This window comes from Pezoporus occidentalis, unplaced genomic scaffold (assembly GCF_034315485.1).
Source record: "Pezoporus occidentalis ecotype Australia unplaced genomic scaffold, CSIRO_AGI_Poc_V1 ctg72, whole genome shotgun sequence".
Lineage (NCBI taxonomy): Eukaryota > Metazoa > Chordata > Aves > Psittaciformes > Psittacidae > Pezoporus > Pezoporus occidentalis.
In genome coordinates this window covers 276,140-291,903 of record NW_026916072.1, presented here as the reverse complement: position 1 = coordinate 291,903, position 15,764 = coordinate 276,140, and the positions used below count along the sequence as shown (strand labels likewise).

The window sequence follows — 15,764 nt, the reverse complement described above, 5'->3', positions numbered from 1 at the left end:
AGTTGTTTATGCATCCCAAATTAAAGACAATGACAATACAGAAATTGGGGGCATTGTTTTTCTCACCTTTTGTAAAGAATTCCTCCTCAGAGGCATGGTGTAAGGTTTCAAGAATTTATTCATAGTGTTTTGAACAGGAACTCAAGTGTAAATTGTGTGCTTATTGTACTTAATAGGTGTTAATTAGGATTCTGCTTATAAGCCTGTCTTCTCTCCTGGTTAGCTACATACCAAGCCAAAAGCTTGGCAAGATGAAAGAGATCTGATACTTCATTGAAAGCCAGCCTATTTATAAGCATGCCTGTGTGTTATGTGGTCTCTTGCTCCTCTTCCTTAAGGATATTTACTCTTTCCAAGTCCTTCTTCATAATTCCCTCATTTTGACAGCAAAATTGTTTCATGGTGGTTTAATTCTGCTGCTAGAAATAAGAGGTTCCTCTTCCAGTGGGCAGTAAGCAGCAGGAACAAATTCATTCTCAGGAGAAATAAGTGTTTCTTTTTTTGGATGGATCCAAGGTGAGACGGTGAGCTTGTAGGGAGCAAACAAGCTTCCATGGAGTTATTCCCTGATGGGAAGGGCATCCTTATTCATTGCATTCCTTTTATGCTTTGGAGATTTGGAAGCTCCCCTTTGTAGGTAATAATCGGAGGCTTTGAGACAGGGAAGTATTGTGAGCCCTTTCTACTCACTGAGACCATATGAGGTCATTGGGCAGAATCATGCTGATTTTAGTAACGGTGGTGATGCAATAACTAACCCAGAAACTAGCAGACTCTACACTTACTGCCTCTGGGCAAGGAGCTGGCTGAATTAATTCTGGCTTCCCTTCATTTCCAGCTGCAGCACTGAGTTAAGGAACCTAAAATAGATTATTTCCCTAGAGCCGCATGTGAGTGGTCACAGTGCTTCACACACTGCGGGTCCAGGCTGGCCCACACATGGCATGGAGTTAGTGTGAAAGAGGTATGAAAAGCTGCAAAAGGTGGGATACTCCTGGGAGCATCCCAGGAGCTGTTTCTGCTTGCGCCCTGCAGTTTAGCTGGAGCAGGCAGTGTGAGTCTGTGACTGTGACACTGGGCAGAGGACTGCAGAGCTATGAGCAGCCTTTTAACTTGTCTCCCAGCAGACTCTCAGCAAGACATTTAATCCCTTTCTGTTCCTCATCTTCCCACCTATAACAGCAGCATAAAGCTCCCCTTATCTCCAAACTCCCAGCGGTGTGTTTAGATTGCAGAGAAAACACCTGGCACGGTCTGGCCCCTTTCTCAGATAGATGCCATTATAATCCCTGTAATCATCCACCTGCCGAGCAGATCTCTTCTGGCTTGGGAGTTTCCAGACTGTTTTCTCTCTCAGGACTGGTGTCTCACAGCAGTGCAGGCAAGTTTTCCTGTCTTCCAGGAGCTTCTGAGAGTCTAAAATTCGCACTTTTATAAAAATCCCGGTTTTATTTCCATTTTTTAAATTTTATTTCCTATCTGTATAAATCCCTTCAGGGTTCTGTTGAACAAGGAGTGCAATTAAAAATAAAGGGCATTAAAATTTTTATGGAAATACCACTTTTCAACAAGCAGCTCACTTTTTTTAGGTTTTATTTTGCTGTTGGAAATACTTCAATCTGGGAGCTGATCCAAAGATGACCTTTCCCCACAGACAGTTTCAACAAATCAATATTTTTCCAGTGAAAAATATCATTGGAAAATCCTAACAGGCGCTTTCTGAATGTTGTAGGGAAGACTTCGCAGGCAGAGCTCTGCCATCTAAAAGCTGGTTGCTGAGTTTACAATTAGCAGTAATACAGCTCTTTTAATGGCTCCTTCTATGTCAGTGTAAGCTCTGAACTCATATAGAAGCAACTTCCTTTCAAGTCCTGCCACTTCTCACTTTGATATTTCCCCACAAAGCTGGCTATTTAACTATTAAAAAGTCAGTCACTGCAACTGGTTAGCTGTAGGGTAGTTTGATGGGGATTTTTGTTTGGGTTTCTGTTGTAGCTGAGGAGGATATATGATCTCTTTTGAAATGGGCTATTAACATGATAAAGCATCTTGAGAACATACAATACCAAAGCTGATGGTTTAATCTTTGCTGGGGTATCTGAATGCTGTATTAAATGCAGGGACTGCACTAACGAGTGCTTGAGCTTTGTAGTGGTATGGCACCAGAACACAGAGCTCAAGCACAGTTACCAGATTTTTCTGAAACTGTTTCCTGAAATATGCTTTGCATTTAGTATTCTGAATCAAACACAGGGATACTATTAAAATCCTATGTTTTCCATACCTCAAAGATGGGAAATTGCAGAAAGGTTGGTGTTGCTGAGAGAGATTTTTCCTTTATTTGTCTCCCTATTAATATATGTCTGTGTGTGTGTGTGTGTATGTATATATAGACACACAAACATACACCTATATACATATACACATAGACACACATGTATGTATTTTCACCCACTGTATCCATAGGCCGGGCTCAGCTCTGCAGTTCTGCTTGTACAGAATCACCTCTTTGAGCTTTCCTCAATGTGCTTTCCCCATTGCTTCCCCCAATGTGCTTTCCCCATTGCTTCCCCCAGGCCATGGCTCATACCTGGGCATATTGTCTGGCTTTGTCACCGCCACCTTCTTGTGGGCTAGGGGGCAATTCTGGTTGGCAAACAATAATCTGCTTCTGTGTTAAGTTTAATAGAAAATAAACTTTGTTTCCACCACTCCCCCTTCCTCCTCCCAGTTGTACATCAAAGAGGAGAATTTAACCCTAATTTACATGCCATTCATGATCCAAGCTTAACAAATACTGGCCTTGAATAATGCACAGATATTTAGCAGTGGTGCCTGTATGTGTCTAGAACAACTTCTTCAGGGGTGTTGTGAATTCTGTTACATCTTCAGCCAGGATGTCTTTTGAACAGAAAGCAGAACAGAGGCTTTCCTTCTGGAACCATGGGGCAAAACTTCTGTCTGGGTCATTCAAGAGATCATGCTGGAGGGTTTCTCATCACATTCTGCTCTGAAGCTTTGTGGTTATGTGTAAGAGAGGGCTGAAGCCTAAAAAAAATGGAAATGCTTTATATCTGCACCCTTCACCTCTGAGGCTTCCCTTCATTTTACATCTCGGTGTTCCCCACCCACAGTTTGAAGGGAGGACTTGCTGGTAGTGCTTTCACAAGATCACTGGCCACAGTCATCAAGGGGAAAAAGAGAGTCCAGATTGTCAGTTCCTGAATCTGGCTTAACAGTAACATCATGACCAATACACTTATTTGTAATGGCAAGGAAGCTGCTAGAGTTTAGCAAGTCTCTTATGTTCATAAACTGCATTTAATTCTATCCTGTAGGTACCTTCCACTTAAGTCTGTGACATGCTTTGACATATCTTTGTTGGGTTTGAACTCTTTTTAATCATATGTCTAGTCTTAACATAAAGAATAGCCCATCACCTGTAGATCCCAGTGAGTTAAACCAGATGCAAGGGTGCTATAACTTGACAACTAGGAAAACAAACATCCTCACAGAGCTGCAAATTTGGCATTTTGGGGAAAAGCTTTTTTGGTTTATATAGTTTCTTCCCGGATTATCATTCTTTCTGTAAGGCTGAGGGACAGTTACTTGATGGACTTCTTGGTTTTAGTCCTCTCCAGGGATGGTGAGCTTTGGAGCATCTGGTACTTACAGTGTGGAACAATAGCTGTCTCAGCAAGCTGTGAACTCTCTGTTTTTCTGCCTCAGTGTACCTATCTGTAAAACTGTGTGTAATGTCCTCACAGCCAGTTGGTGCTGAAGTGCTTTCAGAGCTGTGGGTAAACCACTAATTAGTCACAGCCATTTAGTCAAAATGACTAAAGTCTGATATTTTCCCATATGCTCTGTTAGTTCAGGGAAATGCCTTGAAAATTCATTGATGTAGGCTTCCCTGGTGTATTTGCTGTTGGTTTTGTTTGATGATGGCTTTCTGTGTTGTGGTTAATACAGATGTTGCTCAGTTGCGTTCTCTGCTTCTAGTTTTTGTGAATGTTCTTTTGGTTTAAATAGTGCAAAAGAAAAATATGTGGAAATAAAGCAGGATGCAGATACTGCTGTGATCACTATTTTGTTTCAGTATGTTCTACATCATCACTCGTGGTATTGGGATTTATTTTGTCTGCACCCTCTGCCATACAGATCTATTTTATATAGACATACCAACATGCGTGTACACAAAACACACAGGCACCCACGGTCTCTTAAATTACATTGTGAAAGAACCATAAGGTTGAAGTGTGTTGACTCAACTATTTAATGAGGTGCAATAAATCTTGACAAGACCAGCTGGCACGAGAGTCAGCTCCTCATCTTTTTACCATTACACTCAAACGTGAACAATAGTAGAAAGAAACGTAACTCTTCTTTTCCCCTTTTTTTTGGTGCTCAGATCTGCAGCACTCTATTGAAATCATCCACTTTCAAGGACTGCAAAGCTTGGTGGATGCTAATGATGTAAAAGCTGCTTTTCCTGGTTCTTTTCCTCAAGAAGCATATTGATCTGACAGATCATGCAAGTGTGGTCAGCATTAATATTCCTGCAGCACATGTGGGCTGAGCAGAGCAGCATTGTTGAGTAAAGACACCCAGAATGTGTTTCAAGTCTGACAGCGAGATGTGCTCCACCTCGTGCTGCTCTTGCCTTCACACCTCACTTCTCACCTTCTCTAGCACACTGGTCTCTAGCAGCTACTTCTCCCTACCAAACCTTTACTAACTTGGCCCCTCCTCTGCTGCATGGCACACCATGGAACCCTTTCCTCTTTCACATTCCACCTTACGCTTTTCTCCTCCCAAGAGGCATTGCTGGCTGATTACCCCTACCATCAAATCCAGCAAAGCTGACTGTGTTACTGGGATATCATTTTAAACACACCAGGTAATGAAGCAGCTCAGACATCTAAGCATGTGGCTTGGTTCCAAAGCACCCGTCTTGGCCTCCCATATAGGATTCTTTTTTAATGGACCAGATTTATTCTTGTGAAAAGGAATCTATTTAAATAATCCACTTTCTGTTTTGGGTATGTTTTATTCCCATCAATGGAATCCATTAATCTCTTTTATGTTACCAGCCCCACCACTTAATGCCAATCTATCCTTTAAAAATAATTGCTCCCAAACCAACTAGATGCCTCTGGATTCACTTGAGAAAGCTGCCTGAGCTTTGAAGTGTATCCCATAATGATAGCTGACATCTCCAAAAGTAATAACTGCACCTCATTGCTTTGTGATTACAGCATTTGATGTGTGCTGGGCTCTGGTGCCTGGTGGAAGGAGATACATCCTGTAAAACAAAGTTGGACCCCCCTCTGGATGGCACAGAATGTGGCGCAGACAAGGTAATCAGAATGCTCACTAGCAGTCACTTTGTTTTTTCCAGCATTGTCTGTGGAATAATGTTTCCATGATGTTAGGTAGTTACTTTAAACCCATATTTTATACTGATTCTGTTACAGAAACTGCTCAATTAACAGCTGGATTGGGTTAAGTCTTTCTGATTTTATGTTACGTGTATTTCAGTAGCCTGTGGAGAGCTCAGTAGTCAAGTTCTTGTGGTCAGGGCATTCTGGACACGTCAGGAAAACCCCAGGCCTCACTCCAAGTGCAAAGAGCACCTTGCGAGTCCTTTTAGGTAGTAGCACACTCGTGTCACCTCAGGGCATTGCTGCCAGTGGTGTTTCATGAGTGAGGTGTTTTTTCTTTCACTGTAAGTGAAATCACTCTAAGTGAAGATCACCATTCCAGTAACTGGCTTCAGTGTTCAGTGCCGTAAGAGTGGGATTTACTGAGGCTCAGCTGCTGCCTCCCCTTCACCGTTGTTGAGATGGGCTGTGCTAGGTGGTATGTGGATCATTAATGTACGTGGCTGATTCTCCTAGTGCAGCTGATAACTTGATAGGCTACGAAGGAACTGGACTGGTTTGGTAACTGCCAGCAGCCTCCTTACTGTGTTTGGATTCTGATCATTTTTGTACGTTGTGTGTTTGGGGAGATAAGAAAGTGTAAAATTAAGCAGTTTGTTGCCAAAACCAAAGATGAGAGACCTTTTCTTTGCTTGCAAATAGACAATGGTGAGAAAAGCTGGCTCCTGGAAAGCATGACAAGGAAATGGAGACAAAAGATTTTTAGCTATGTGTTTTTCTAGCAACAGGAGTCCTGGTGATTCTTTCGTAAGACTGCTTAGCAGTGCTTACTGTATCATATCCTGGACAGAGCAGGAGAACAGGCCAAGTTTGCTGCTTGGTCAGGAGCCAGCACAACCTATTAGAATCAAAGGTTGTTTGGGGCTTTAGCCGTGTTAGGTCCAAAATCCCTCAATTATTTTGAACGTACTGGGAATTCTGCTGATGAAGACATTGCTTTGGGGTATAAGTTCTTGGACTCAGTCTTGGACTCAGTCTCTATAAAGTGTAGTTTTTAAGACTTAGCACTGAGATAATTATCTGCTTTATAAAGCAAGGGGCTCAAATCCGTGATTTACTTTTTAATGACAGAATTCTCTTCGGGGGTTCGTTGAGAGTGACACTTGAATTTCTGTTTCACCTCCTCCTTTTCTTCTCCGCTCACCTCGCTCTCACTGAAGCCTTGAATCTCTAGAAACAAAACACGGGCTTGTTGTAATCTCTCAGACATCCTTTTAAGTCTACCTGTGAGGGAATGTTTGCAAGATGAGGGCTTCATTCCAGCCTGTGCTGCTAACACAATTACATTTCAGTGGTGCCGAGCTGGGGAATGTGTCAGCAAAACTCCCATCCCTGAGCACGTTGATGGAGACTGGAGCATGTGGAGTCAGTGGAGCATGTGCAGCCGGACCTGTGGCACAGGAGTGCGGTTCAGACAGAGGAAATGCGACAATCCCCCGTAAGTCTTCACTGCATGCTCATGGCATTTTGCAGGTAGTGCTTAGACAATCCTTGCTGCGCGAGTAGAGGGAGGAAATTGGCAGCAGAGCTGTGCAGAGGATATGGGAGATTTCTTGCTCACAAGCAGCAAGGATCAGGTCAAAATCCTGCAGTGAGTTGGAGTGAAGCTGGCTCTGTTGAAGGGTTACCATTGGAGGTGGCCCTTTGGGAGGATTCAAACATAGATACAGTTGAATTCAAAATGGGCAGCTTGGCAGAAAAAGCAATGCTGTGTTTCCTCTCCAGCACTGTGGAGAACAAGGAGGGCCTGGTCTGGATCCATCAACCAAACTGAGCCAATACGTCTTAGAGATAGAGGGAGTACTGGCTCTAGGCTTGGGAAGCAATGGAGCGGCTGACAGTGGTCCTCATGTCATATAGCTATGTTGATAAAGCACTTCAAGATATTCTGTTGGTTGGGATGTGCTGTGTAGGAAAAGGAAAGTTTCCTGTACACAGAGTGCAGTGGATGCTGTTTAGGTCCTGCACGGTCACCACAGATAAGCCTATGCTCTCTGCTTGGGCTTGGACTTTTTTTCTGATGCAGGAAGGAATAAAAGTGTTATTTGCCATGTTCCATCCTTCATCTCCCAGGTCAGTTGAGGCACATCTGGAACTCTTTCATTACGGAAGGCCTGAAGAGGTTATGGTGGCTATTTAACTGACCACCCCTGTTTGTGTACATTCTAACTTCTCAGTGAGTAAGGGTGCTCACAATCTTGAGAGCAGTCCTCCAAGTTGTGTATCTCTAACTTTATTCATATTTTAAGGTTTTCTCCACAGACAAAGCACAGGAAACTTTTCTTTTTAAATAGGGGCTGAAATCCTGGCTAGCAACATAGTCACTTTGAAGACATGCCTAGATGATGGATGTCTGCTGAGCTGTATTCATGTGAAGGGGATATATTTGTTTATTTCTCTCCTTAAATAACACCGAACAGCAATTGCATGTCTACAGTGTCCAGGCTTGATTTTTACCAGCTCATTTTCCTGAACAAGGGGCTGAGCTGGTTTCTTTGCTGTCAGCTACATAAAGTCTCTTTAACCACAGTGCTGACCAAACCTAAATCCATTCATCATCGTTCCTTAAATTACAGGAAATGCTCCCTCCAAGATTGCACACTGATTTTAAAATTCTCTTTCTCATATACATTCTTGGCTGGGGATACACACGTGATCTTCTTTCACTTCAGATTCCTGGCATCAGCCCACTTCTGCAGCTGGTTTATTCACTGTCCAAAAATATTGGCTAAGGGATTTATCTTTTATTTCATATATATTTGGTCTCTGGCTTTTTGTTTTTTTGCTTTTCTAGCTGGAATCTCTGCTCCTGCCAGCTGACTTGTGAGCCTGTGGGACTATCAGTATTTTTAAACCAGTTGCTTCACTGTTTGATTTGGTTTTTCCTCTCTGTAATTGCTCTCAGTATTTGCTTGCATTGCCTCCAAATGGTTGTAAGGCAGTGTGTCGTGAGCCAGTTTGCACGTGCAGACTTTGGTGTTGTACTGCCTTGTGTTCTTGTCTAGGCTTTGGGCTATTGTACAGTGGGATTGAAGAGAAAAAACACTGGCTTAGAAAGAGGAGCAGGATGAGATCTCCACCCCTTCTCCAGTCCCCTCTTGTCATGTGAAAGGGTCACGGTAGTAGAAATGGGCTTTGATTTCTTCAGCTGCATTGGTGGGTGGATTCTTTTGGCATAAATACAGTGAAAGATAGGCTGTGGAGTTGTCTACCACGAGATCTCACACAGTCACTGTTTCAGGCATATATCAGGGTGGAACTGAATTTATTGGAAATCCCAGGCACTGCTAAAGCCCATGTTATACAGGGCTTGGGATCTGGGATGACAGGGGTCTGTCCCTTCAGGTTCTTTTGCAGAATCTGATAGTGATGCCACCCAAAGTCTTGGCCTCAGAATTTGGAAAGGTGGAAGGGACACAATGATGAAGCCACATAAATGAATGAAGCAGGAAAGAAAGATGTATGAACAAGAGCTGGGTAATCAGAGAGTGTGGCTGACACTGTTTTTCTTCATCTTGCATGATGAAAACCCTCAGTATCCTGTTTAAATGTGCCAAGAGACCTGTAATACTGAAATATGATTTCAGAGGTCAGTTAAGTGTGACAAATTCTGGAGAGTATCAAAAAGTAGGTGAAGAAATTACCTGTTAGGATGGCCAAGTCTTCTGTTTACTTGTTTTTTTTGTTTGTGCTTGGTTTGGTTTATTTTGCAAACAAAACACAGGCTATTGTTGAGAGCTTGAGGTTTTTCTTCTTCTCTGGGGAATCATAAATAGGAATAAATAGATTTTGCAGGTGCTTAATCCCAATGTTGGATTAGTTGCCTTTCCTGCATGTTTAAAAACCAAATGTGTAAAATGGCCTGGTTTTCTTGGATGCAGATTATCTGCTGCACAGGTTTGTTTCTGGACACCCTACTTACAGTACAGGTTATAGCTTCTTATATGCTGTTTTCATTTCAAACTGCTGAAGACAGAACCTCAGAGAAGAGATGTTTGCTGTGTGTCCGCTGTTAAGAGTGTTTTGAGGCAGCATGAGAGCAAATGGTAGGAAGAGAAAGGCAAAACATTAAGGGTTGCCTGCCTCTGCCTTGGGTATTTGGTGTGATCCCGGGAACATGAATGTCACCTTGGTGCCTCTAGGCAGTTGTCCCAAGTTGCAGGAGAAGTTAGAGCTCAGGCTTGATGTCATGACAGAGCCCAAAGTTTGGGAGTGCCTTACTTCAAGTCCTGTTCTGAAACTGCTGGTACATACACATGCACATAATCTGTCTGCTTTTTCTTGGTCATTTGCTTGCTCCATCTGAAAATAGGTTAGGACAGGAATGAATTGCTGCTGAAGTCAAAGAAGAAACCCAGGTCAGCAGTGCAGAATTAGTCACACCTCTCAGTTCATGACCAGAATACAAACCGTTAAGCACTTTATATCTTCCAAGAAGGCTGCTTAGTGCCCACAGGTGAACAGCATTTTGGATTACCTCTTATCCAAGTGTATCTGTAGGCAGCTCCTATTGTTGATCTATATGGCAAACTACAAAAGAACATGCTTCTGAAGTACTCCAGGGCATCTGTTGTGGTAAGCCAGTTATGGATCCAGAATGGAGCTTGAATAATTTTCTGTCAGAGCCCCTGAGAGCAGGATTTGCCCTCCAACAAGGAACATCTGAGAGGAAGGATCCTTCCTGCTGTTTCATGAGTTGCCTTAGGCAGAGAAAATGAGGTAAAGGTGTTCCTGTGGGAATCTGTGCTGTTCCTGCTGACTCTGGTTTGGTTTTCCTACAATAGCCCAGGGCCAGGAGGGAAGAACTGCCGAGGAGCCAGCGTGGAGCACACTGTGTGTGAGAATTTACCCTGCCCTAAGGGTGTGCCAAGCTTCAGGGACCAACAGTGTCAGGCCCATGACAGGTACACCAACAAGAAGAAAAGTCTCCTGACAGCTGTCATTGTTGATGGTAAGTTTTTTCTGTACTTCCTTGATGATGTTTCACTGCAGCTTCTCAGCCCATCTTGATTTCATCTGCAAGACTCCCATTTGCTGGTGAGAAGGCTACAATATGTTCCCCGTAGCTACAACTGAAAGACTTACTACAATTAGCTGTTCTGGTGCTGCCTTGCTGTTCTTTTAGCCTTCTTAACTGAAGATACAGAGCTGTTAGTTCTTTGCTCCTCTTCTTGTAATGCTGGGGGAGAAGTGCCTTGACTTGATCCCTAGTCTGAACGGGCAGGTATTTGGGAATGGGTCTTTAAATTAATTTGGAACTGAAAAAAAGAAGGATTCCCTGGGATATTTCGGTGTGTCAATTCTGGGCATTTCAGGATGAATGCCTATCCTACCTACATTCCTTTAATGCTTCCTTTGCTAGATCTTGCTCTTCATCTACTATTCCATGAAATGTTGGGGGCATCTGAAAAAGGATTGTAATAATGTTCTTTCTGCAGGAGCAAACATCTTTCGCTGCACTCTGCTGAAAAACAGACAAGGCTTGTTTCATTTGGTCATCTTAAAAGACATGCTTGAACAGAGGAGGGTGGTGTTGGAACTGATACCAGAAGACCAGACATGGGATAAACCCTTTCCTGTGCTAGCACTGACAAGTTAGGTCTGATGCCAGGACAATCATACAGAGATCATTTCAGTTCCTATAGCAGACCCTCCAAGAGCACAATTCTTTCAGATGCCCCAGGAGACAGGCTGGTTTTGCTTGCTATTCCTCTCTTCTCCCCTCTCCAAATAGTTTTGCTGTCTGAATGCACAATGCAGAGCTACTTCCCTGACTAATTTCAGAACTATTCTGTTCAGTCTGCAAGTGAAGTCAAAATCCAGCCTCTGCAAATTTGCCTTGCATCAGACACAAGGCAGGAGTTTGAACATCCACAGGCTATGCATGTAATTCCTGTGTCAAGCAAGATGGGCTGAGTGCAGCTCAGCTTCACATCCTGATTGCAGGTTTTTGATTGCATTGGAAACTTAGAAAAGGCCTATACCACTTAGCTCAATGTATTGGCAATACTCTCTTACGTGTGATGAGTGGAGGTACTTGGCTATGCAGAGCAAAACATGTTTCAATCAGAATGTCTATAGGTTCTTACTTGGATGAAGTCTGTGAGTAGCAGAGTCAGTTCCAAAGGAAAACCATTATATTTGACTAAATATCTGTTACTTAAATGTATGGCAAATGCACTCAGCAAACCCTGACATCTGCTGTATCCTACTGGTTAATAATACAAGTCTTTGAAAAAAGTTTTTTACTTAACTCCTTCTCTAGCTAAACATGGTAGTAGCTTTTCCAAAGTGAGGACTAAATACGTAATACAATGGTTGCCATTAGCATGGATGAAAAATGCAACTTTTGTCTGCTGGTGAATACTGAGATTTTAAAGTGGTGAAATGACAGGCCTAAATTGAAAGGCTTATGTTCCTTCAAAGGACAGATAGCTTTCCAAATCCATTCACACAGACTGCATCACCATTGTCTCAAACACTTGTCTGTGCTGTTCTAAAGGCATTTGCTTTTGTATTTATTTTTCCAGATAAGCCATGTGAGCTCTTCTGCTCTCCCTTGGGGAAGGATTCCCCTGTGCTGGTGACAGACAGAGTCCTTGATGGTACTCCATGTGGGCCTTATGAGACTGACCTCTGTGTACATGGCAAGTGCCAGGTGGAGTAACTTCCTCTTGTTTTATGTCTAGTGTTAAGGGTAGTCTGGGGGAGCTGCGTACATCCTAGAAGAACAGGCATCCGTGTGGGTGGCTGGGAGGCTGTCTCTGAGGTGAGAAGGCAATCCTGGATTACAGATTGTCACTAGCTTGTTACAAGTGTTATATTGCCAGCATCATGACACTTTTTAGGTCTACCTGCTTCCTGCCTAGGAAATGGAGAAAGCTTTTCAATACCAGTTGCTCCTTGGATCCTGCAGCTGCAGGAGGCAGTAGCTTTCCCTGTGTGTTTTTTGTTGACTGTATTACTATATAATGACAAAGTGAGTTACTGTAGGGGCCTATCAAAACTGTTTGAAAGGCCTGTTCCCCTTGCAGTAAGAAAAAGGTTCCCTTCTTCCCACAAAGTAGGTTTTAAACCTCTGTGCAACAGAGAATATAGGTTTAAAGGAGCAGATCCAGCAGCCCAGAGCACAAACCAAGCCAGCTTGCTTTTGTCTCTCTTCTGAATTGTCTTACTTGGGTCACACAAAAGGCAAATCAGAGAAACTGGAGGGTAGGCCTCCTTTTGCTGTACTGCAATGGGACAGTCAGTGTCCCGTGGCTGTCCCTGGATGGACTGGCCAAACCCTGAGCATGCTTGCTTCCTTCTATCTTTGGTCAGACAAGTCAAGAATGGAAATGCACTTGAATTCAAGTCTTTGGGTTTGATTCCCTTTTCCTGGAGTGAAGGTGTGATGGCCTTTTACCATTGCAATGATGATTATTTCTCTCTAGCCAAATTGCATATGGAACCAAAATTAGGTGTGGGAGCTCTTTTTAATGCAACTCTTTGCTGGACAGTGAGACAGTTTGTAACACAGCACATCAAATGCTTAGGGAAACCATCTCTTAGAACTGGTATTTCTGATCTCTTGAAAACATAGTGGAGTTGTGTATACATATATTAACTGGAAGTATAAGGTTTGGACAAGGGAAGGGAGAGAAGAAAATGTTTATTTAAAGATCATAAATTACAGGAAGTCATTTGGAATGGGTGCTTCTAGCAGTGTGTTGCAGTTGGATTTAAGTTATTTGTCCCGGATGCTATGACAAGGCACTTAGTGGGTTTTCTCTCTCCTACTCATGTAATGTGTTCAAAGTTTGCTTCACACATGTTAGTGATGTGAAAGACAGTTGAGTTGGCTACTGCAGCCTTGCCAGTGCTGGATTCTTCCTGGCAGTTCTTCCTCTGAGTTTATCCTCATCTAGATTTATATCCTGTGCTAGGAGTTCCTCTTTTGAATATTAACCACCAGAACAGCTTTCTAGCATCACCCTTTACTTTCACTAACTTCACTGGAGATATGCTAGCTTGCCCTGGGGCAGAAGGCACACCAAATTTGGCATTATCTCTGATTTCTCTAAGCAGTGATGAAGAACTACCAATTCTTGTTGCTTTGAGCCTTTTAGACAGGGAGATAGATGAACACAATGCTCACCTTGGTGTAAAAGAGCCTTTGGGGGCATAATGCAACTTTACAAAGAGCAGTGTGATGACGTAAGTGAAAAATCTTTGCCTGGATTGAGTTTTGCACTGCTGCAGGACACACTTCCCACTGCTCCCTGCCAAATGCCGCTGAAGAGGCATTTTTAATTCAGTCTAATTTACTCAGATGAAGGATCTGAACAGCAAGTTGCTGGGAAGCCAACACAAATTTGATTCATTAGATGCTCTTTAATACAAAGAGCATTGCATAGAGCCAGGTTCATTGTGCATCCCAAGTTACTTAATTTTCCCCTATTTTCAGCTGTGTCTGAAAAAAAAGCCTCAAGAAAATCCATTACTAACCTTTATAGTAAGGCCAGCTGTGCACCTCCAGCTGTGTGCCATTGACCATTACACTGGTCTGGCAGCTTCACTGCTCCAAACATTCAGATCAGCCACGAATGGTAAATCACACATTATGGCAATGTATGTTTTCTTCTTCCAGTGAGGAGCAGTAGCCAGCTCCCCTCCAAATGAAAACCTTTATGAGCACAGAGCTTTGGAGGTACATCATGAAAAGCAAATTGCACTCTAAGTCGGGGGCAACTGCCTTTAACTGTGCAGAGAAGTGATGACAGCTGCAGAACATTCAGTCCATTTGCATCTGGCTGAGAGAAAATGCAAAATGATCAATTCAAGCCGAGCAGACTTGAAAGCCTTGTGAACTCATTTATAATCCTCTTCTGCCTTATATAGAGCTGAGAGTTGCCATATGTGACTGTGTTCCCCATTTGCCACAGATACTCATCTAACTCCCCTGCTTATTAAACCAATTTAATCAACATATTTCTTTAATTACTCTTACCCAGTGCAGACAAAGCCTGGCTACAAGCATTGCAGGGGGCCTGAAGAAGAGAATAAGTGCTGAAATCAGAGAGTGGTATTATAGTTATTTATTTTCCTGTGTAATCCTTCTAGTTAAAGGCTCTCAAAGGCAGGAATGACACATTGCCAGTTTAACAGACAAATTAGCAGTAACCATTGCCTGTGAACATCTAGTCCAGGAAATGTAATAGCTCTTTTCCCTTCAGCAGTAGATGCTCCTAAATGGAACTCATGCATCATTGTTACATGATGAATCAATGTAGAAGAACATGGCAAAGAAAAACTTGCAAGAAGAGGGAGGCTTTGAGAAAGGAAGCCTCAAAAGTAATGCCAAATGCACTTACCCTTGCTATCTTCTAAGCAAACTACAGGCCTTGTTCAGTGTGTACACAGGTCTTTGAACTTTTCTTCTCAAAATGCACATAGTCTTCTAGCAAGGAGAATTTCTTTTCTCCTGAGACTTTTCAGAGACACAAGATCTGTAGCAGGCTGGAGAAGAAGATCAGTCTGATGGATATGAGGAGGAGGAGGGTGAATGCTCGTCTCGTCTTGGCAGCCTCTCCCTTGCCTGCTCCCAGTTTGCTTTCTCTAGCATGGGCATTGAAGTCATGGTGAAGATGGAATAGGGCAGTGCAACCTGAAGCTCAGATTGCTTTTATCTTCCCATATTTCTCTTCAAGTGACATGTGGCTTTCAGAGAGAGGATTCCCTGAGAGTTTTGTTCTTCCTTAAGACTCTGGTGTATGTTTCATGAATCAAGATTGGTGGAAGCAGTGTGCTTTAGAACCTCTTATAGTTCTTCACTCTGTGCTGCTGACGTTAATATAAAACTGGCAGAAGTAGAGCTAAAAAGGTGTCAGATGTCACACAGCAGTGGTGTGGGGAGAAGACAAGCTGCTCAGCTGACTGCTGTGATGCACATGACTTTGTGCTGGCTTTTCTCAAAAGAGGATTAGTCTGAGGCTCATGATAGCACAAAAACTTTCCAGTGGGGACTACAGATTGTATTTGAGGGTGTAATCTAAGGTCTCTTTGAAAGCAGAGACCTCCTGCGTAGTGGAACTGGGCTAGAGATCAAGGGCAGTCTTTGCTGTGATTTAACAATTTAAGAGGTGAAGTTGTTCTGGCTCTAACTACAGTTTTCTCATTAACGTTTTGTCATGTCACATCTACTTTTAATTTGCTGGTGAATCCACAGGACATTCTGTGATGACAAGCCACATGTTAGGCTGTCCTGGCACAGCAGAGATACTATAGAACAGCTTTCTTATAAAAATGATTGTCATACATTAGGAAAGGGGAACAAACTTG

At 42.8% G+C, this 15,764-nt stretch overlaps 1 protein-coding gene across 2 annotated transcripts in view; it reads left to right on the top strand.

The window, feature by feature from the left end:
- Window positions 1–15,764, top strand: part of ADAMTS17 (ADAM metallopeptidase with thrombospondin type 1 motif 17) — a 171,896-nt gene that overhangs the window by 93,134 nt on the left and 62,998 nt on the right. For both annotated transcript variants that reach the window (XM_062642541.1, XM_062642542.1), the window contains exons 11-14: window positions 5,259–5,360; window positions 6,737–6,882; window positions 10,229–10,395; window positions 11,975–12,102. In XM_062642541.1, coding sequence (XP_062498525.1) covers window positions 5,259–5,360; window positions 6,737–6,882; window positions 10,229–10,395; window positions 11,975–12,102 — 543 coding nt within the window. The remainder of the gene's footprint in view (window positions 1–5,258; window positions 5,361–6,736; window positions 6,883–10,228; window positions 10,396–11,974; window positions 12,103–15,764) is intronic.